This window comes from Phasianus colchicus, chromosome 9 (assembly GCF_987193195.1).
Source record: "Phasianus colchicus chromosome 9, bPhaCol1.hap1.1, whole genome shotgun sequence".
Classification (NCBI taxonomy): Eukaryota; Metazoa; Chordata; class Aves; order Galliformes; family Phasianidae; genus Phasianus; species Phasianus colchicus.
In genome coordinates, this window is record NC_143444.1 from 7,589,021 (window position 1) to 7,611,582 (window position 22,562).

Here is a 22,562-nt window from a genome sequence, read left to right on the forward strand (position 1 = left end):
CTTTTAATTGCTTGGTGTTGTTATTATCTAGCAGTGCAACTGGGATCATTTTCATAAGAAAGGGTGGTGGGAGGGGGGGAGGCAGGAGTGGGTCCCTGAGGTATGCACCGCAGACAAACCTTTGCTTTCTCAATTATTTATGCCAGCTGAGGTTTTACAAGCTGAATAAATCCATAACTCAAGTTTATTTGGAACCGGCAGGCTGTCCCGGGGGGAGTGTTGCCCACTTGCCTGTACACTTGTGTGCGGTCCTTGGGGGGCTGTGGGGACGCAGTGAGACATGTGTCAGCCGGTGCCACACGCCGCGCCACGCACGGCACTTTGGCAGATTAGCAGCGTCACAGCGGGGAGGGGACAGCCGTGAAAAGCCCCATTGGGAAGGCCAGAGAAAGAGGCCTGAGTGAGGCCGGCCCTTTGCCCAGCACAGTCCCAAGGTCACCACCCTGGGGAAGCCATAAACCCAGAGCAATCCTGGCGGTTGTTGTGGAAGCACCATGGACAGAGCATCCATTTCTACTAACGCCAACGTTGCTCTCGTTTCCATCGCTGGCATTCCCAGGGCAGGCTGGAAGGAATGAACCAAACCCCGGCCACGCGCCGGGCTCTCCCCAAAAGGCTGCGAAGCAAAGCAGCACCTTCACCACGGATGCTGGAAGCAGCTCATTAAAATTCAGCAGCCTTTGTGCCTGACCACACGCAGCGACCTCTGGTATTTTCTGCCAAAACAGTTCATTTGTCTCGCAGAACAACTAATCAATTCCAGAGCCCATCCATCACGGAAGCTCGCGCGAGCCGGCCGGCAGCGGGGCCAGATGGCGGCTGCGTTAGTGGGATTAATACAATTCTGATAGATTACACGGCAGTGGGCTGGCTTCCAAACACCAGGGGGACGGGGAGAGGAGTGCTGGGGGTGCTGGCTGCCACCTGACTGCTCAATGGTCCCCGCTTCCTAAAGCAGGCTTATCAGCAGTGAGCCCACAGGGTCCCCTCTGCTCCGGAGTGCTGCAGGAAAGCGTGGTGGTTTGTCAGAAAAAGAGCTCCTTTCACCCCTTGGGATGGCAGAGTGTGTCACAAAACTCAGTGGGATCTCAGAGCCACCCAAGGGATTTCAATTCCATCCCAACAGGCACAGTCCACATGCAGGCAGCTCCTCTGCTGTGCTCGGAAATGGGAGCAGATGTCTGGCCGCAGTATTTGCTATCTGCCAAGTTTGCTGAAACATTTGTAAACTACCTTTTTTTTTTTTTTTTCCTCTCTCTTTTAAAAATGTTTAAAAAAAACTTTGAAGTTAAATTTCCAGTTGTGCAGCTCTCCTGGGCATCTCCCTCAGCCCGCGTCTTAGATTTATATCGGTGACACATCAGTCAGCCTTATCCCACTGTTTATTTTCCAGCTTTGTGAAACTGTAATTATTGTTATTCGTTCATGGAAGAGCTCAGCCACTGCTGCTTTCATTCTGGCATTAAGACCAGACATGAAGCCTTATGCAGCAGAAAAAAAACCCAACGCTATACCCACCACTGCTGAGCAGCCTGAAGTCACAGATCATTTCCAAACCCTCCTTCAAGGGGAATCTCCGAGTTCCATCACCAGCACACATTATTTTTATCTAATGCCCAAAGTGAGATAAGTGATTTACAGAGAAACACAAAGGCAGAGCACTATGCTAATACATTTTGCAACTGTTCCGCATTAGTCACTGGGGGTACTTCAGCTCTTTATTGCCAGGCTTTATTAATGACTCCTAATTGATGACCAGTGCCCAGCACCCCAAAGTAAATAACTGCTACGCCTCATTAGCTCAAGAGACCTTCTCCTGATTTGAGGATTGATCTATGAACACGCAAATTGCACTGATTTAACTGAATCTCTCTCTAAATTGATTTAATTAGATCAGTATAACCTGTTTCTATGGATGCTCTTGAATTTATTTGGAATCCTTGCAATGTGGTTACATGAGCCAGACTGACCATTTTCCTATCGTGTTCTCAAAGTGGAAACATTTGAGATAATTAGTGATAAGGCAAATTCAGCCCTGGCTCTATCCCAGCTCTCCCAACCCCGAATCCATCTGACTTCAGGGTATGGTATGGCAATTCCCCCTTGCCCAGCATTTGCACCCTAAAAGCCAAGCACTTTGTTCCACAGAAGGAATGTAAGCATTATTTATGTATACCCTAGAAACTCACTTTGAAAGCAATAGCAGTGCTGCTTTAGTAATTGACTGCTGACAGTAAACTCACAGTTTACACTACTCTTAAAACAAGATCTCTCATCTCCCTATTAACCTACTGCCAGCTGCTGCTGTAATCATTTGTTCAACTGTTCAAATGCTTCTGGTAAGCATAAATTAAGAGAATCTGCTTAGGTGAGCCTTCAAAACTCTGCACTTGCATTCCTGCCTATCTGCTGGTGCCTGGTGAGGCTGTGAAGATGCTGGGCTCCAGATAAATTGGACAGCCTTTCTCTGCCTTTGCATCAGCTGAATCTTAAAGGATACATGGGAGCCTGCGTTTGGCACGGCACTGCTTGCTACGGAATTCATTGCTTGCAGCAGTCTGTCAGATCCCAGGGCTGAGGAAGGGTCAAGTTTTAGTTTTTAGAAGCCTTAGAAATCTTAGAAAACAAGATTTATGTTCATTCTGGGCTTCCATACTATGGCTCTATACTTGGAAAATATTTATCCCATCAACAGCTCAGGGAAACAGATACCAAAGTGGACTGATTAGTATTTCAGTTTTGGCAAGCTTGTTGCAAAGCATCAGGAAGGCCCACCACTGACAACTGAGTCCCCGAGATGGTCTGCAAAGTTTCTTTCCTCCGATCTCAGGCTACAAAGCAGCACCCACACACAGAAACTACAGCTTCACACTTACTGGTCACTACCAACATGCAAATATTTGCTGGCTCAAGGTGTTAAGTTTTCTTATTCTGCTCCTCTCACCCCTCAGCTTTCTAGAACATGCAATAACCCTCCATCAATAAGACTTCGTTACTCCCTCTTGAACAACACATGACTTACATGTAGAAGCCTATGAAATCTCAAACTACAAATAAGTTCCCAGGTTTTGCTGCAACACTTGCAAATCCTTTTATTGCATTGTGCTATACACAATTTCCAACTCAGGAGCCATCAGCTAACACTTGAACCAAAGACAAAAGCCTGGATTCTTATCCACAGGGGATCTCTAGGAATCCCGAGGAATCCTTACGAGCAACAAACAGAAAATGAACATTTTAGTTTTCCTTCTTCTTCACAGAAATATTTCAGAGGGATCTTTTGTTTGTTTGTTTTTAAGACAGCATGCTGCTTGCAAATGCAATCAAGTATTACAGAACCTTTTGTTCTTGTAAGTAAGCACTCACAGCCCAATTACAGTCTCCTTCTCATTTGAGTACTATCAACCCAAACCACTTCCGTGCTGTAGTTAAACTTGGATGCCAAATTAAATGTCTACAGCCATCCTCAGTCTCAGCTACTTGCAAACTTTGTACCAGTGCAGTTTTGCTACTTAAAACTATAGTAGGTTGCAATTATACATGCTGACATTTATCCCCTACTCTATTAAGAGAATAAACAGTAGGCAAAAGCCATAGTACATGAGCAACTGCACTGAGAAAGGTGAGGCTGTGCCTGTGGATGAGACAATGCTGATGCTTGCTCACTTCCTAACTTGCAGTTGAAGACACAGATGCCTACTAGCCAAATAGTGCTAATGGACCACGTGAAAGCTCCTGCAAACAAAGTCAAGAGATTTTATTTAACTCACCTTCAGCAGAACCTCACTGTACCAGCTATGTTCGGTGAGTACATCCAACCACAGCCATGCTTTGTAAGGATTACAGCTATGCTGTACCAGTCCACGACTATCTAAGTGCTGCCACACAAAAACACACAGTATGTTCTGCATGGTAAGTTTAAAAAAATTATCTGGGGATGTGATCATCTTCAAGTCCTCCACAAGCAATGTTCTCATGGATACAGAAACAAAAATATAAAAAGAAGATTTAGACCAGTAACCTATCTGTTTTTCTGGATACTGTGCTGTATTTCATGTTCAGAAGGTGCTCAGGCAATACCTGGGATAGCAAAGACTCCCAGAGGACTGTAGGAATAAACATCTCGTTCAGCACTCAATGCAAGGCAGCACTAATATGCTCAACTCCTGAATGAGCAGCTCAAATAGAATTTAGACCACAAGGTCAAGTTATGACATCAAGGATGTTGGCTGAGACCTACGCTGACAGAGCAGGGAAGAAAAAGGAGCTTGCGGCTAGCAGAAGGGCTATTCCTCAAGCAGTATGTTAAAGCAAGGTCACACCTGCCCATCTGGTCAAGGTCCAGGTGCACGTTAAGATGTGATGGCTCTCCAAGCCTGGCTGCTGCTGGCCAACAGCTCAATCTTGCTCAGGAGTGGGCTGCAATGCTGAGGGATGTGCCCACGCTGCAGCCGAGCGCAGCGCTGCTGCTGTGTTTGCCTGCTCCAATTCCTACCTGATCTCCTTGCAGAGGGGCTGGAGCCACCTGCTCACGTTTTACTTTTCATTCATTTGTGACAGCCAGTCAAAGAAATGCTGCGTTAAGAGTTTGAAGGCTTGGAAAATTCACAGCAAGCTTGAGAGGGTGTGTACAGAAATCAGTGTTTATCTTTTAATTTCCTGAGACTAAAATGATGCAAGACATACAGTAAAACAAATGGGATCACAAACACATAAATGGGTGACTGCAGCACGACAGCAAACACTGCTCAAACATTTAGCCCTCTCATTTAGCCTGCTCATTTGAACTAAAAATAATGCTGCATTCTCAAAGATTCTCCAGGTAATCCTTTACATACTGGAATGAATACTACTACTGTGATTAGTAGTGTGGAACAATAAGAAAACAAGCAAAAAAAACCCACTTGTCCTTATTCAGTAGCTAATGTCACTGAGTACTTGCACTTTGACAGTTTTTAAATAGCAGCCATTCTAGCTCAGTAAATGCATTTCTGCTATGCTAGCTGCAGAACCTAGAAAAAATTAATTTGATATAAGGTGCAAACTCTCCCTGAAGGCAAACACTGTCCAATATTAAAACCTTCACTGAACAGACCTTAATGAACATATTGGTAAAGAAATAACTATTTGAGAAAGGTGGTGTCTGAATAGCTTTCTATTAAAAAAGCCAATATTACCTTTTTTTAGCCATATAACTGAAAAATGGGAAGCCTTGCCCTTCCCCCCACATCTTGCACCAGGGAAAGGTTAGTACCTGGCAGTGATACAGAGAGTTATTGATTTAAATGATTATGGACCTGAAAAGTTCTTTCCTGTCATTTATTATCCTGTTGTAGTTGCCACCACACTTGTGTGATATTAGAAAAAAAAGCTTAACAAGATGACATGAGAAAAATACTGTTTTCAACTGAAATCCAGCACAGATAATCACCTGATTGTTTCTTCTTGATACAACGAGCTGACAACAGGGCCTCCAAACGCAGTTTTGCTTTCTTTCCCCCTCTTCTCTGTCATCTGAAAGAAAAAGAAAGGTTGGTCCAGCATCCTGGCTCCCAGCTCACCTCCCAGACCTTTCCCAGCCTCATGGATGAGCTCAGCCCTCCGGAAGCCCCATCTGTGACCCTTCCCATCCGAAGGAGGAGGCAGATGGATGTGCTGTGCACACAGCCATGGACTCACCCCAGAGGTGTGTTTGGTGGCCCGGCCATCCTGCTAACAGGAACCCAAAGCACTGCCACGGCCCCCAAGGACCCAAAGCCGAGCCGCTGTGCAGTGGCATAATGTTATGTTACTAGATTGCAAAGCTTGCCTTTGGAAATCTATTTAATATAGATTTAAAATTAAATTTTATAATGGGTAGCATTTCCAAATGATTTACTCCCAGGAACTCTAGGATTCTGAATGATTCCCACCATAATAGAAATGAACAATTAGAGAGATGATTGATCGATACGCAGCCGCAGGCCTACCTTCAAAAAGCATCCTGCACTTCGGGCTCTGTGATTGACTTTAACTCCATGCCAGATTTGCAGAACAGAGTAAGAGCCTTGTCTGACAGCCTGAACCTCTTGTGCTGGCCAAAGGGAGCCCTGCTTGCTCTAGAGAATCCAGCACCCTATTCTCCAGGGTGCACTCGAAACTGGTTTGCAATTCTCAGCAATGCTGCCTTACAAAATAGCCCATAAATTGCAACGTGCCCTTGGCAATGGGCAGTTCTGCTTTCTGTGACAAGAGATCATCATACCCAAGATGAATAAAATCAGAGAAGCAAGGGAAAGCTGGCCCAGTTTTAGCCCCCTCTCAGTAGATGCAATACATTGCTGACTACACCAAAAATGGTGCTGCCTCATCACAATTCTACGTAGAAAGATGTTGATTTTTTTTAAGTAAATGCTTTAAGTTACCTTTCTGCCAGGCTCCCTAAGCTGCTTTTGTTTTAAACAATTTCTTTTTCCGCATAGTACATTTACATTCTGCCCAGCTTGAACCAGATCCACCTTTCAGCTCTCCTGTACGAGCCCCGAACCCATCTTTGGGCTTGCAGATAGCACTGCTTTAAAAGAAAAGATGAAAAGGAAATTGGCTATGAAAGGCATTCTGTGGCAAGTTGGCTTTCTCTAATTTAGAGCAAAAGGTGACACAAAGTTGTTCTTTCCTGAAGGGAAAGGGCTTTAGAGTCTTCACAGTGCAGTGCCCCTCTTAAAAAATTATTTAGCAGAAACCTTACTGTCCATCAATTATTTCCACACCACTTACAAAGAGAATTAATTTCAGATCAGCTGCTACTGCATGAGAGAGCTATTCCTATGAAATGAAGAGCTATTCTTATGAAATGACATGAAGCTATACTCACACTTAGCCTATCTTCTTTGATGCTGGGGGCCAATGGACTCCCAACCAGCTTCAGAAACTACAAGAACATTTTTAATCTGTGTTCTTTCCTCTCTTCTTCTTCTCAGCACAGTTTTGAGTGGTTGCTTTTTTCAAAGACAGAAACAACACTTGAGAAAATAGATTTCATCTTCCTAGAGGCAAAAATTGTAAAACAGGTTTCTTGGATTAAGTTCACCTTCTTTGTGCAACCCGATGCATTTCCACCAAAGATTAATCGTACTGATCGAGTACACCTAAGGTCACTGGGAAACTTAATGGTAGAGGCTTTTCCAAAAATGCTCAGATGAAAACTTCTCTGGTTCTTAATTTGTATACAGGTTGCTTTGTCTAAGCAGCTTTTACCTCCCCTCCTTCATACAGAAATAGGGAAACCAATATCCAACCTATGAATGTTGAACCAAGCTTATTCCATCACAGTCTGTACAACGAATTTATGAAAAATGTACAGCAAAAGTCTCAGCTAGCCTCTCAGGATTCAGCATGTGCCTGTGCTCTGCAAAGCCATTAAAAGCAGCACCGTGCTCCAACATCCATCACCGTGGCTGGGCTTCCCATGGGGAATGTGCCCAGGCTTGGAACAGCACTCCTTCCCAGGAACGATGGGAGCTCAGCCTTGACGCAGGCACAGACTGGTTTCCTTCCAGCCAGCCTTGCCAACCTGCCTATACCCTGAGCTCAGCTGCCTGCTGCCAACATCCGTACTGCCCGGCCTGCCAGGGATGTGCTTGTGAAATCCAAGGGTGATGGAGCAAAGAAACCAGGCAAGAAGTGGGATAGGAGCTGCTGCTCGTTCCAAGCCACACTGCAGCACAAAGAAGAAGCATTTGGTGGTTTATGTGCTCTTTGTAGCAGCTGGTGCAGTTCTTACATCTCTTGACATCTCTACAGTCTACAAATAGAGCTTTTGGGGCTGAAGAGGCAAAGCAAACGTCACACCCAGACAGATGACAACCAGTGAGTTACCTTGCAAACCACGGTGAAATGAAACCCTGACACTGCAAATTCCCTCTCTTCCTTTAAAAAGGCACTAATAATTAACTATACAGCTCTCAATTAAGCCAGCTCAATTTCTTTTCTTGCTGGCATGCTGTCCAAAGCACTGCAGATACACATGTAACTAATGATAGTTAAGGAATAACATGATCCCAGGCTCCCATAATTTGCTCCCACGAACTGAGACAGATGCCAGCAATCAGGACGGTGTAAGAGATGCTGGAGAAAAGGCAAAATTACAACATGCCATGTGTGTGAAGGGGTTACTCTCAAACTGCCAGCTGAAGAACCACGGGCAGGTAGAGGAATTCGTAGCAGCACAGCAACAAATCTTCTTGCAGGACTGCACACAAGTGCCAAAGCACAAGCAGTGTCACGTAAGAGATCCAGGAAGAAGTCGTAAAGAAAGGCAAAAATGCCTTAAGAGGCATTGGAATTTCCTAATTTATCCCTAATTCTTGTCCATTGACTTTCTGCTGCTTATGTACACATACAGCTGATCTCAAAGTCACTATTACTCCTGACAGCCAACTTAGGTAGGTGGATCTGGTTGACCATAGCTAGCATAAATCACAGGCAAATGCGCGCTTCTGTATGCAGCAGCCGTACTCATTAAGAGGCATTTCCAACTCCCCTGACTCCCGATGCATTTTGGAGCAAGGCGGGGAGCTCCAGCAAGGAATCATCGTTCTCAAGTGTCAAGCAGAGCTGCAGGAAAAAAGCCATGCTCCTCCTGGAGGGGACAGCAGAGCAGCCCCAGCCATACCTCCCAGCACTGTATTTGTCAATAAAAGCTTGGCTCGAGTCAAGGTACAATTGCATCTGGACTGGCTGTCACGGACAATGCTGCTCCAGCCAGCCTCAAAGCCTGACAAGCTCCTTCTGAACAGAATGAAAATACAGGGACTAATATTTGCTAACATCATTAATTCATTTTTTGTCCCCGCTCCCCCATCTTCCTTTATCCACGATGTCAAGGCGTATACCTTCGAATTGTTGTCAGCCATCAAACAGACACTGTGTCCCAGTTCAGAGGTTAACATACAATGACAGACACATTAAAAAACCCTGTCCGATGCCTCACTGACAATTTCAGCTCCATCTCCTCCTCAATGCGACAGTAGCTCAAAGTCACTTACAAGCTTTAACAACATTAAAGTCTAATTGCGATTGAAAAATAAAGGGGAAAGATAGTTTTATCATACTAAGCATTATGGAAGCGAAAAACAATTAGGGAGACAAACATTTTCTTTGCAGAGGTTTTGAGTCTACCTTCTATTTTGGTCTTAAGAGTCTCCCATGATTACAGCATGATCCATTTCTCCTCTTGCAGCAGGAAGAAAATGATCCAAGAGAGGTTGGCTGCTGTAAAGTGGCTGGTTTGGGGTTTAGCTTCTGGCTGTAGCCCTGAAGACAGGACAGAGCTTTACTGCTTTTCATCTCATAGCCCAAGCTTTGTCTCAGTGTACACAAAGCATCCTGCCACAGATTTAAGATGCCACTTCCCCAGTCCTTCTGATGCCCCACTGCCACGTGCCAGAGCTCCTTGCAGAGATGGAAGTGAGCTTCCTGCTGGTGGGGAGATGCAAATGCATTTGAGCTCGTGGTACACAACAGCAAGAACAGCAAAAGTTTCAGCTGAAGATTGTTATTATTATTATTAGAGTTGTAACCTAGCAGAAAAAGTAAGATTCTACGCAAGGATTAGGACATCCCAATCTCAAAACAGGACAGTGCAGATTTACTCAGAGCAAAACGAGACCTGTTTGATGAGTTCTGCACAAGCAGGCACACAGCACACATAGCAGCAACAACTGTATGACAAAGGCACACGGCTGCATCACGTTGCACACCCCTCAGCCCATGGATTCCCTTGCTGTAAAGGCACACATCTCTCCTACTTTCCTCCATACTGTGAACCTTCAAGCAGATTTGCAGATATTTCAGATAAAGAAAGCTATTAATGAAAAAATATATTTGTCCTCTAAGGTGCACTGGCTAATTCCTTAAAACACTCAAGACAAATTCATCATCGTCACAGAGTTTGGAAATGGAAGAGACAACTTCAGTGCAAGCTATGGCCAGGCTCGAGCATCCCAGGCACTGCTGAGCACAGAAGGAGCTCTTTGAGGTTATGTTCAGGTGTCTGTGGTGCTGCCTGCTCTTTCTGAGCCAATGCACCGGGAGTCAGAGGGGCAGCAGAACCTGGCTTAAGAGAGGAAGGCGAGAAATACTCCCTATAAAATTTAACCATTCCTGCAGCTGTGAATACCCAGAACAGAGGCTTCAGTCAGCACAAATGCTGTCCTGAGCCTGGAGGAGCTGCAGTGTGGGATGCCTGCAGAGCTTTGCTTGGTGGTAGCAGGAGGAACCCGTCCTGTGCTACACCTCCCCATGCTGCACCAGGGAGATGCTCAGCAGCTCTGGCTCAGCTGCCACGAGGGACAGCAATGTCCCCTAACCCTTCAGCTCCTGTGAAGTTTGCCTTAAATCCTTGAAGCGTGCTGATTGAGTTGTAATTAAGCTGCATTGTCTCAGGCGACAAATCTGACAGGAGACACTCCAGAGATAACCCAGAGGCAGAGCTCACTGAGTGCTCTGGCAGCTGCCACGTCCCCTTAACCCTCTGGATTAACATTTCTGGGCACCATTTGAGGAGAGAGTGTTATTGGGGAGGCAACAAGAACACGTGAACTCTCCTAAAGTTTCAGCCACTCTCCCCCTCCCCTCCCCGTGCCATGGCCTGGCTATCCCCCTGGGAGGGGAACTTGGGCAGACACTAATTGTATTTGACAGCAGCAATTACACGCAAGGCTGGAGATTAGAAGCTCGTTAATTGTGTGTGCCGTAATTGCTGCCGCCTTTCCCTTGGCTGGCCGAGGCCGGAGCCAGCAGAGCAGAGGCAGGAGGGGTGCTGCACCCAAATGCAGGTGGTCCGGGGCTGAGAGGAGAGGTCTCCTCTTCCCAATCACTCCTGACCCTGCACAATGAGGGCTGGGTGACCAATGAGGCATGAAATGAGGACAAGCCGGGTGCTCTTCCGAGGGTGTTTTCCACCTGTATCCATCTGCACGGTCTGGCTGAACAGCATGCTAGCTGCAGACAGAGGGAAGTAAATATTAACCCTTCAAGTCAATGCTCCTAAAGGAAAAAGACAATCATCCCCTGTAAGATTAGGTGCTGTATTAAATACCTCATAAAAATCCTCTCTTTTCCACTAAAACCCACAAGCTCAGCATTTCTCACTGCCTTACAGACTACCAGAGGCAGTCCCAGGCAGCCCTGCTGGGCAGCCCCTTTCAGGACAAACTCCGTTGCCCTCAGGACTTGTGCACCCCATAACCAGGGCTGCACCATTCCCCTCCCACTGCCCTTCTCAGCTCTGTGACTCATCACCTGGAATGCTTTCAGGTGACCACCGAGGATCTATCTGCACAATCTGAGCAAGTCCTCCCATGCAAAAAGCAGCAGTACATCCCCCAGGATGGTGCATGGATGGGTTTGTCCTTCTGATATTGATGAGATAGTTATCACAGCTTTTCCTCTTCTAAACATAATCTGAGAATGAAACATTTTCCTAGCTAAAAACAAACATGCTGCTATTAACACCCATGTGCTGCACAGTTATACAGAGCTGCAGTCTAAAACAAGGCTTCAAAGAGTACTCCATTAACATATAATGAGTTAATTAAAAACTGTAGCATAACACAGCTGGAATTTAGTCGTAAGGACAGTCAGGGGAGGGGAAATAAATGTGAAATGCCTGACAGAACTGTGAATAAGCTTTATGGTTGCTAGTAGCTCTGATTTCATGACTCAGCGTACACAATTTACCGTGCACATGAAATGAAATATCACACTCAGCCAACAAACATAATGCAGCAGCTCTTAGGATGTTTTTTGACGCGTGGAGCTTTTTCTTTTGTTTTCAATGGAAAAACAGAGAGGTAGGGGCCTTATTCACACCATGCCCAGAGTGCCCATAGCATCATCCTATGCTGTAGCCCTGTGGCTGCCTGGCCACCAACACCGCAAGCTGTTGCCTTCTGCAACCAGCCTTTCCAGCCACGTGAAAGTACAGATCCCTACCCTTTTCCTGAATGTCACCAGGTGGAAGCCTACAACTCCCCACCTAAAAATCAAGGCATTAGTGAGATAAACCCACAGATTCCATCCAACCTCCTGAATTTTTAACAGCCTCTGACACAGCAAGAGCTTTGACTACTCTGAAAAATAAGATTTTTTCATTTGAGTTTGCTGAGCAGCAATTTGGCATGGTGCTGTCACGAGCACGGCGCAGTGATCCAAAGCCCACCTCCTGAACACACACCTCAAGCTGCAAGCAGAGCAGAGTGGCCGTGCTCCTCCAGCCTCTACCACTGCCTCACTTCTCTACCCAGTGCAGACGGCTTAGGAGCTTTATGTCAGGCTCTTCTGGGTTTATGGGCACTGTGGAAAGGCTTTGGGGTCCATGGATGCAAGGAAGACTCCATGCTGCTTTGGAAGGCAGCAGAAACTCAAGACTGAGCAGACAAGACATCTCTTACTGCTCGTCTTTCCCACCTCACCTGCCAACACCAGCAAACTCCCATTTGACTTTCCTCCTGTTCCAAGCACTCTGTTATGCTCAGCTTAACACTCAGCCTACCGAAAGATTCATTTACCAGCTTGCTTTGGCCACTGAAATTTCTGATTGAGGTTTGACTGCAGGTTGAGTTGCTTCTCACACCACACCACCACCATTCATTCCTGCTCACAAAGCCACTCCATACAAGCAAGCTTTTTAACACCTGCTTATCTCTACTTTTGTTAATGGAGAGGAGCAGCACTGCTGTTTGTCTGCAATGAACAAAAAGCTGCATGTGCCAACAAAAGCCCTTCCTTGCCAGAAATGGCCACCTCTCATGGCAGAACTACAGAGGCAAGACCTGGTTTTCTCAGTCACTTCAGCTTGCCATTCCAATTAAGGGGACATTCAGGTTGAGGATCAGGAAAAATTTCCTCTCAAGTGTGGTTGGTACTGGCACAGGCTACCCACATTAGTGGTGGACTCACCATCCCTGGAGGTGCTACAGAATTGTGGAGATGTGGGCACTGAGGGACATGTGGGCAGTGGTGAGGATGGGTTGGGGTTGTACTTAGTGATCTCAGTGATCTTTTCCAACCCTAATGATTCTATGATTCAAATTCACCCTTGCCATCACCAGCAAAGCCAAGATCTTAGGCTAGCCTGCAAATACAAACAAATCAGGTTCCTTCTGCACATCTATCAAGGGGGAAGGAAAAAAGCAACTGAATCCCAGCTACACAGAAAGTCATACAAGTACCTCATTCTGTTAGTTCTGGTCATCACTGAATATCCATAGTTTGAACTCACGTACTTTATATTATTCACTTTCCTGTGCTGTACCTGGCTGGGATGCAATGTTTAAACCCACCAATAAGCCAAGTGTCACGATGTCGGGACGCTGCACACATTGCTATGCTATAGCAGTGCTCAGCGTCAACAAGGCAGAGCCATATCCCTGATTATTTTTCTGAATGCATTTCAGAACAGTACAGGATATATATATATATTTTATGAATTATAACAAGATGATGGAAATGAATTCATTCGCATATTCAAAAGGACAAATACTTCATCTTTGCTTAAATGTTTAACCAAAAGCTCTGCGCTGGGGGCTAAAAATGATAAACCCTCCAATTTCCTGCTTGCAATCCCAGAAGACAGCTACTACAACATCCCTGAGCAGCTGCGAGAGAATATGTGATGCTGCACACAATGCACTAACGCTACAGAACAGTGGCACTGCTGGATCTGGGCTGGAAAAATAAAAGCATTCTTACAAGCAGAAGTTAGCAGAGCTAGTAAAAACTGTGTAGTTGATATGCAGTAGGTTCCAGCAAGCTTACATGGAGGGAGAGAGAAGAGGTAATCCTGTAAAGTGAAGATGTTTAAGAATAAAACGACACAGAGAACCTCTGCACAGGATTCCAGTGTAGCTTTTAATATATAATTTTGCATTGTTGCTTTGCTTTCTAAACTTCAACCTTACTAAAATGCCAGCTTGCAGCTTGACACTGTTTATTTCAATCAATTGCTCGAACGAGGATTGCAATGTCATAAATTAAAGATCCTAAGACCATAAATTTCCAGGGAGATGTAAAATCAAAGAGAACAATCCAAGCAACTCCCAGGGGTGGGAGCCCAACACATGTTCCAGCTGTTGGGCTGTATGCACTGTGTTAGTGCCCTCCCTTCCCCCCAGAAACTGGGGGGGTACAGGGTTACCCTCACCTCTTGAGCCAGGGCTTGCATGCTCAGTATTCCATGCTGCTTTTAAAAGCTGTGCTGCTGGTGAGGGGAGCAGCTTCTTGACTTCAGCTCTCCCCAGTCCACCACACAGCCCGGTGACGGCCTGCAGGATGAACAGGGGTCTGCAGAGCTGGTGCTCATCACTTCAGAGCTCAGCTTTTCACCCAAGGTCTGGGCTGCCTTTTCCCAATGACATCCAAGAGACCTCGTACCCTTGCTCCAGTGGCTTCAAGAAGAGATTGGGCAGATCTGCATGAGTGGGAGGTATTTGCAGGACACTGGTGTACCTGTAAGCTCAACCAGGTGACCTTACTGCTTGTGGGAGGCTGATCACCACCATCAGCAGGACCACAGCAATCCCTGCCAGTGTTCTGCTCTCGTTTGTCTTCTTCAGACTAATAACTGACACTTGGATAAAAAAACAAGCAAAACAAATAGTCATATAAGACATTCACAGGGTGGGAACCGAAAGACAAGAGGGAATGGTTTGAAAGTGAGACAAGGGAGATTTAGGTTAGATATTAGGAGGAAGTTTTTCACACAGAGGGTGGTGATGCACTGGAACAGGTTGCCCAAGGAGGTTGTGGATGCCCCATCCCTGCAGGCATTCAAGGCCAGGCTGGATGTGGCTCTGGGCAGCCTGGTCTGCTGGTTGGCAACCCTGCACATGGCAGTGGGGTTGAAATGAGATGATCATTGTGGTCCTTTTCAACCCAAGCCATTCTTTGATTCTCTGATTCTATGATCTGAACAAACCTCAAAGTACCCCCAATGGAGAGAAGCAGGGATGCTGGTAGTGCTGCACTCTGTGCTGCCAGCCTTAAGGAGCACAGCTACCGTGCTACATAGCCCCCATTTCACACGATGCTGTTAAATGACTTCCATGCTACAAAAGAAATACATTCACTATTTTCACAGTTTCTGACCTCGCAGTAGGACAAGCCATAAATTGAGGCATTAACCCAAACGGCACAGCAGGCGTCTGAATGCTGGTGGCAGACACAGCCCCACACTGGTCCTCTACTCCATGCTCTTCCCATCCCCCTTGTAATCCTGCCCACATGCCCTGCCTCTCTTCCTCAGCCACAAACAGTGGCTGCTTGGGCAGATTATCAAGGCAGACATCTGTTTGGCTGATAGACAAAACAGGAAAACACGATGGGTGCACTCATTTTGTTTTCAGAACACTGTTTTTTCTAATGCATTTCTCAGTTTCCCAAAGAAATTGTCAGCCTGCAGTACCAGCCAGGAAATCTGCAGATTTTGACTTGAAACTGCATTATATGATTTACCACTTGCTCTTGTAATTCTTAGAAGCTGACTACACGTCGAACCTATAAACTGCAGAAGAGCAAAGCTGCTCAGTCCGGGCAGAAGAGGACAAATTTAGTGCTGAGCTCAAGCTTACAAAAACTGAGGTCTGGCTTCCAAAATGCCTGTTAACATATTTTGATACAGAGTTCATACCGAGACACTGCAGAAATGCCAAGTTGCCCTGGAGGTGCTACTTAAACACAAGAGGGTCATCAATTTCAATCGATGGTTAAAATAGTTCAGTAACACTGTGCAGCCCACAGAAAACGTACACACACCTCTGCTCCAAGTCCAGATTGTTCTGTCTTCACTGTATCCTTGTTGCAAACGCCCATTCTCACGTTTCAATTTCCTTTAACTTGCCTGTTACAATTAAAATATGATAGGGATAGGCTAAATAGGAAGAGCAAGGTAGAGGGCAGGAGTCGCCCATGCTGGGGCAGCTGCCCACCCGATCAGAGGTTGCCCTCTGCAGTGCTTTATAAGAAAACAGCCACTGTACAAACCCATCTGCTTCCCAGTTTACTGCACTGCCCTGACCGTATTGCTATTTCGTTTACTCTGAAGTTTGCTTGACTTTTGATGAAGCTATTTCATACCCAGGGTGCTCTCCTGGCTGCTCCCAGTGCTCGCTCACCACCAAGAGGCATTCCACCATCCCACTCCCACTCGCTGCTTGGCCCGAAATGCGGTGCAGTCAGTCCTCCCTACCCAGACAGAGCACAGGACAATAGCTGAAATACAGCCTTCTTCTCTGTAAATGTCAGCACTGGAATTTCAAACCTCTGAGAGCTTAGAAAAGACATTTGGCAAATGTTTATTTTCTTTGAATCCACAGTCTCTCCCTGCTCTGCCTCAGAGATGTGTCTCTGCTGTTCAGATTCCAAAGATGCATCTTTGCTCGTTACACAGTGCAAACCTTACTGTGGGCGTTATTGGTGAAGTCACATTGCTAGTCAAGCACAAGTTAAAATACCCTTTTTTTTTCCTCCAGTATACGCATAGAATATCATTAAGTGCTTCAACACATTTTTGCAGTTAAAGCCAACAAAGTCTCTGTCAGGAGAAGGGGGTCCTGCTGAAGCAACTACTGAGACACGTTGTTGGGATTGGAACTGGTAGATGTGCAACGTAAGAAATAGCAAAAGGAAATATTTAGAATCAAGAGATGCCAAAACTGCAATCAGCAAATGAAAGACTAAAACTGATGAGTAGATCTGGATGCTTTCTCTATTATTTATTTTTATTATTTAAGATGTGCCATGCAACCCCCTTGTTACAAGAAATGCTTGGTAACCATTCACCGCAGTGTGTGGTGCAGCTCTCTACCACATCAGCTTGGAAAACGCAGGGTTTTACATCCAATGGGATCTGTGTGACATCAATTACATGCCAGAGAACAGAATTATGGTGTTTGAGGAAATGGAAATATTGCCACCAAGAACGTTTGCCTCAAAACTGATGAGCACTAAAAGTGTCCAAAGGAAAGACGGCGACGAACGTGAGAACAAAGTGACTGCACAGAGCTGCAAGAGTTTGTGGATTTCCCCAAACCTACTGCTGACAGCAAGGTAATGCTGCAAGGGCAGGGCCTGCAGAGCCAGAGTGACAGCGGGGTCAATGTGTGCATGGGCAGTGCTGCAGGTGGCTGCCAGGGAGAGCTGAGGGACGTCACTGCCAAACTCACACACACGCATCAGCAAAAGCCACTGAAAGCAATGTGTCACTTGCTGCCAGGAAAGCAGGAAGACAACAGGTGAAAGTCTGAGAAGCAGAGCAGGCAGGACACATCTACCTCTCTGAAGGACCCCAAGCAGTCGGATGTGTTGACGGCATGAAACGTTTCTATTTAAGAACAGAAAACACAAAAGAACTGCTTCATAAATTATTCTGTTTTGGAGGAAGAGCGAACAGACTTGAAGGACAGGTGATGTCTCTGAAATATGTAAATGGCACTGAGCTGGTCCAAGCAATTACCTTTTCATTGCCTGGAACTTCAGACTAAAAGGAATGACTCACAAGAAAGAACAAGAAACAAAAGATGTGCTAAAAGGTAGAAGATGACGAAGGTAGATGGCATCGAGAGGAGCATCAAGATGAGCATGGAAGAGTTGAGTCCTGGCATCTGAACAGCTGCTCCTGGGAAAAAGAGTAAAACAACCTGCAACATGGCACATCAGAAGACCGTGCCAACGTGGGGAAGCTAGCTGCAAAGCATCCACAAAGGCAATCGTGATGACTAGTTCTAGACTTGTGAGTTCAAGAGAAATATAGCAGCTCTGTGAAAGTAAAGATCACGGATCTCACCTATTTTACTGTATCTGCTATTTTAAAGCTTTCCTAGCAAAGAGAATTGCTGAAAATAATGCAGACTGATGATTTGCACTTAAAGAAAACTACAGGCATGAATGTATCAGACAGCCTGATAGTGGGTGAAGGGTGAAGGCAAAAATAAAATGCATTGGAAACATTCACGGAGATGAGCCAACAGCTATGCAACTAATGTGAAAAGCAGCATCTGTGCTTCACAGAGCAAGATATAGCTGTGGCTGCCATATCTCCACATGCAGTCATCTCCTAATCATCTGCAGGTACTCCAAGCTCTGGGTAGGAAGGGAAAGGAGAAAGTCAGATTTCGGTTGTTGGTGGTATCTTCAGTGCTCTGCACACAAATTTGGGATGCTCTTCCTGCATCAGCATGCATCCACTTCATTTTCTTCCATCAAAACCAAAGAAAGATTACTAAATTATAGCAATTACAGTCTGATGCTGAAAATGTACTAATACAGAACCTGCAAGGTCAATGTGAAAGAATGAATCAAGGAAAGGATCAAGAAAAGTGAACAGAGACGTGGATCTATAGAGGCTGCATAAGAAATACTGTGTACATTTAGTGCCACTCTTTTCATTAAGAAAAATACTGACAGCCCAAAGGCTGCAGAACAGCAATAAATCTGTTGGGGGGGGGGGTGGGGGGGTGGAAATTAAGAAAAGTTTCCAAGTTTTAAATTTTGTGTGCTTAGTGCTAAAAGATTAAGACATTATATACCCTTTGGGAATATAGGAAATGGGGGAGACAGAGGACTGAAAATAACACAAGAAAATTTGTAAACTGTATAATGAGATACTGCAGCACCCCTGTACTCTGATTACTATTTATGATCCTCTAACAGAAATGCTAAGTCACAGCCTGAAGCAGTGATTGAGCACCTGGTGGGAAGGCAGGAGAGCTCAGGTGTGTGCAATGAACCTGAGTGACCAGAAGGGGTGGAGCCAGGATCCATTCCTTCCCAGCCTTCATTTAAGGGTTGGCAGTGGAGGTGAGAGCATCTCTTGCTGGAGATCTGTGCATATCTGAGGCCTTCTGATGGTAAGCAGCTTTCTTCCTTTATTTTTGGGTCTGCTGCATTTGGGTTTATTCACATTTGCTGTAGCCAAAGTCTTTTCCACCCTACTGTTATTGTGGTACTTTCCACCCCATTATAGCATTACATTCACATAGTAATTTGGAAGGCTCAACTTTTCACATCTGTACCAAGCTCTTTGTACTATTTTATTCAAGTAGTGGGAACACTTTTATTTGTAGTTTACTGAGCCCAAGAAGAACTCAAGAGAGCTCAGCAGGTGAGCATGTAAAGGAGATAGTGACAGCGATGAAGAACCTTGTGATGGTCTCACAGATCTTTCCCATAAATCCAATTTGAAACTTCCAATTTGGAAGAGAGAAATAGCTATTATCCTACCACTGTGCCCTGTTGTGTACAACTCCACCATTTGGAAGAATAGAGCTCCCTCTTGTGGCTCCCGAATGTGGATGTGGCAGGAAAAAATAATGGGAGATCAAAGGATGAGAAGACTCCTCGTGGGATTTCAGCTGTACAAAAATAGAATCCAAATGAAAATAGTAGGGAGGACAGGTGGATTCTCTTAAAGAAAGCAGTGTTGCCTGTACTTGAATGCTGACTCTGAAATGCGTTCTCTGATCTTCTAACTTGCTGTTAGGCCTTTCTACAGCTGAGCAGATTATTTCCATGGAAAGCTCTCAGACCTCTTAACAGGTTTCTAGCTCAGTCACAGGTGAGGGGTAAAGAAAACAGAATAAGGAACTACAGTGGTGAAGGCACAGACAGTGCCATGCACTGAAGCTGTATGAATAAGAAAACCACTGGTGTCAGAAAACCAAGAAATACGCACCTGACTATGAGAGTGAGAGGTTTATGTACTGAAATGCTGCAACAACAAGCATCTGAAGAGAGAAAATAGCTCTTCTTAAAACTATCGGGCATCCTTAGCCCTGCCATTAGCAGAGAAGCTTCTGCTCAAGCTCTAGCACTGCTCTTTCCTCCTGCAAACTTCCTGCATCAACTACTTAAAACCACAGGAGGACTGAGCCACACACCAGTGAGCAAATGCTGGTGCAATAGTGTTACTCTGCACTGCATGGTGTCTACTGAGTGCTGTGCATGGGGGTATGTGAAAGAAGAGCTCTTGCACCCATCCTTTCCTCACTTGAAGGGAGGAGCATCACTGCAGACAGCCCCTTTTTGCTGGATGAATTCTTAAAAAGGATTTAAAGACCACCAGGTTATTCCAGTTCTCCTAGCAGAGAGCTTTGTAACCCAAAGGGATATCTATGGAAAAAGAGTAGCCCACTGAAGCAAGGAGGGGAAATGTACCCAAAGCAGAACCTGTCACAGCACTCCTAATGAACCCCAGCTCTACCTGGTTATCTCTAAATGACATTACCTCTCTGCTGCAAAAACAGGATCAAACCCATGGAACACAAACTGGCAAAGAAGCAGCAATCACTCTTATGAGTTCAGAACAGCACCAGAATATAAGAGGGAATCAAGACCTTGATTCATAGGCTAGTGCTCACACGAGATCCTGCTTCCAGAGTGCAGGACAAAAAAAGAATCAATTTCCTACCGTGAAAAGAAATTACCATGCTGTCAGCATTTTGCTATTAGTGAAACATCTTCCTTCTAACTCCAGTTAAAAGCAATATTTTTCTAAAGAGCAATCCTCTTAAAAAATCGTATAGAAATCAGTCTATAAACAGGGAGATATCCTTAAATACTCAATCAAGTAATAAACCTAGCAGATGAAAGGCAGACTAATTAAAATAACAGTACAATCTCCCTTTAACAAACACATACAGGACTCAAAAATACGCTTGTTGGAGTACCTAATCATAATCAGATTTGGTAATTTGCTGTATCAAAACAAAAAGGAAACATTTTCAGAATTGATCATTCAGTTCATGTCACTTTTATGGAGATTACTTTCTATTGATCAACATTTAAATAGTAGTTGAAAAGAGAAAGATGAGAAAAGGATAAGAAGTATCTTTACATGCTAAATACAGCATGAACCGATAAAAGCAAAATAAATTAGATCACTATAGCCAAATCAACCCTGCACATGTGCTCACTGTAATGAAGATAATTACAAACGAAAAAGATGCTTCTTCATGCTTTGGCCTTAACAAAAGGGGAGTTTTAAAATGAAGTTAGAGCTTACTCTGCTCAGAATGAAGTTTCCTATGCAACAATTAAGTTCTGCATGAAGCTGAACTGTTGTTGGTTTCTGAAGGGCACAAATGCTGGTTTGCTTTCTGAACAGCACTTCCTACCTGTGGATTCCAGCTGGGGTCCAGTTTTTTCACTGTTGCAACATACTCCTGCATAGCCTGATGAGGACTGGTGTCTCCCAGGGCTTTCCAAGCTTCCCTAGGGCAGAGAGCAATGTATCAGTGAGCCTCTCTGAAACAGCACAGCGTGTTTTCTATGGTGTCATCAGTGAACAAAGCAAGAAGAGCCATCTATGTGTTTTCAGGGGGTGTAAAGCCACCTTCCATTCAGTTTGAAGTGGTCAGCTTCTCAGCGAAGCCATGAATGGCTAGTGCAGGTGCAGCACTTTGCTGTGAAAGCATCTTTCAGGGGATCTAGATCTAGGTTGGAACATGTTTTGTGTACTAACCTAGATTCAGCTATCTTGGCTGTTTTTACAATGTTCAGCCTGGAGAAAAGAAGGCTGTGGGGTGACCTTGTTGCAGCATTTCAGTATCTAAAGGGAGCCTACAAACAGGAGGGGAATCAACCCTTTGAAAGGGTAGATAACAGCAGGACGAAGGGAAATGGTTGTTTTAAGTTGAGGGAGGGAAGATTTAGGTTGGATGTCAGGGGGAAGTTCTTTACTATGAGAGTGGTGAGGTGCTGGAACAGCTGCCCAGAGAGGCTGTGGATGCCCTGTCCATCCCTGGAGGTGTTCAAGGCCAGGTTGGATGGGGCCCTGGGCAGCCTGGGCTGGTATTAAATGTGGAGGTTGGTGGTCCTGCATGTGGCAGGGGGGTTGGAGATTCATGATCCTTGAGGTCCCTTCCAACCTTGGCCATTCTGTGATTCTCGTGGTGTGCAGGCCAATTCTGGATGTGGAAGTTAAAGACAGGCTGGGCTTTCATGTCCACGTGAGGTAGAGTTAGTTATAAGCTGTTCAGGTTGAAAATTCTGATTTGATCGTGTCTGTTGTGCTGCAGGCCTGCAATACCAGTAAGACCAGTATCCCTCTTCTTGCATGAGAAAAGCTATGTTTTTGTGAAGACAACCCTATATTAATCAAAAGCCATTTGGTGGCAGGCTCTTAGATTTGACATCCTCAAAGTGAGGTCTGTAACACAACACAGAGCAGAACTAGAAGTCTCTAGGAGTTACGATGATTTCCTCTTACCATTTTTGCTTCCCCTCAAAATCAAAGAAGCTTGGCTTTGGAGTGTTACAGGTTCCAAATTTCACCTAAAAAATAAAAATTCCTTATGTTAGAACAAATCAGATGGAACTCCTGAATGGTCTGCGAGGCATCCATCCAGCTGCATGGGAAGCACCAGCTGCCAGTGAGCTGAGGCCTGAGCAGAAGTGTCTGAGATGAAGCAGTGTGATGCCACAGTGGCAGTACCAAGGCAGGGTTAGCAAATGGGCACTGCTGCAGGACAGAGTGTGATCCTGTACACAGCTTTTGTGGCTCAACTCTTGTTCAGAAAGACCAG

The 22,562-nt window shown here is 45.2% G+C and overlaps 1 protein-coding gene across 1 annotated transcript in view; it reads right to left on the reverse strand.

Moving 5' to 3' along the window:
* The window catches only part of ACBD6 (acyl-CoA binding domain containing 6), a 68,910-nt gene that overhangs the window by 42,532 nt on the left and 3,816 nt on the right, over positions 1 to 22,562 (reverse strand). The window contains exons 2-4 of the mRNA XM_031595615.2: positions 22,247 to 22,311; positions 21,153 to 21,249; positions 5,432 to 5,514 (exon numbers count right to left, since the gene is read on the reverse strand). Coding sequence (XP_031451475.2) covers positions 5,432 to 5,514; positions 21,153 to 21,249; positions 22,247 to 22,311 — 245 coding nt within the window. The remainder of the gene's footprint in view (positions 1 to 5,431; positions 5,515 to 21,152; positions 21,250 to 22,246; positions 22,312 to 22,562) is intronic.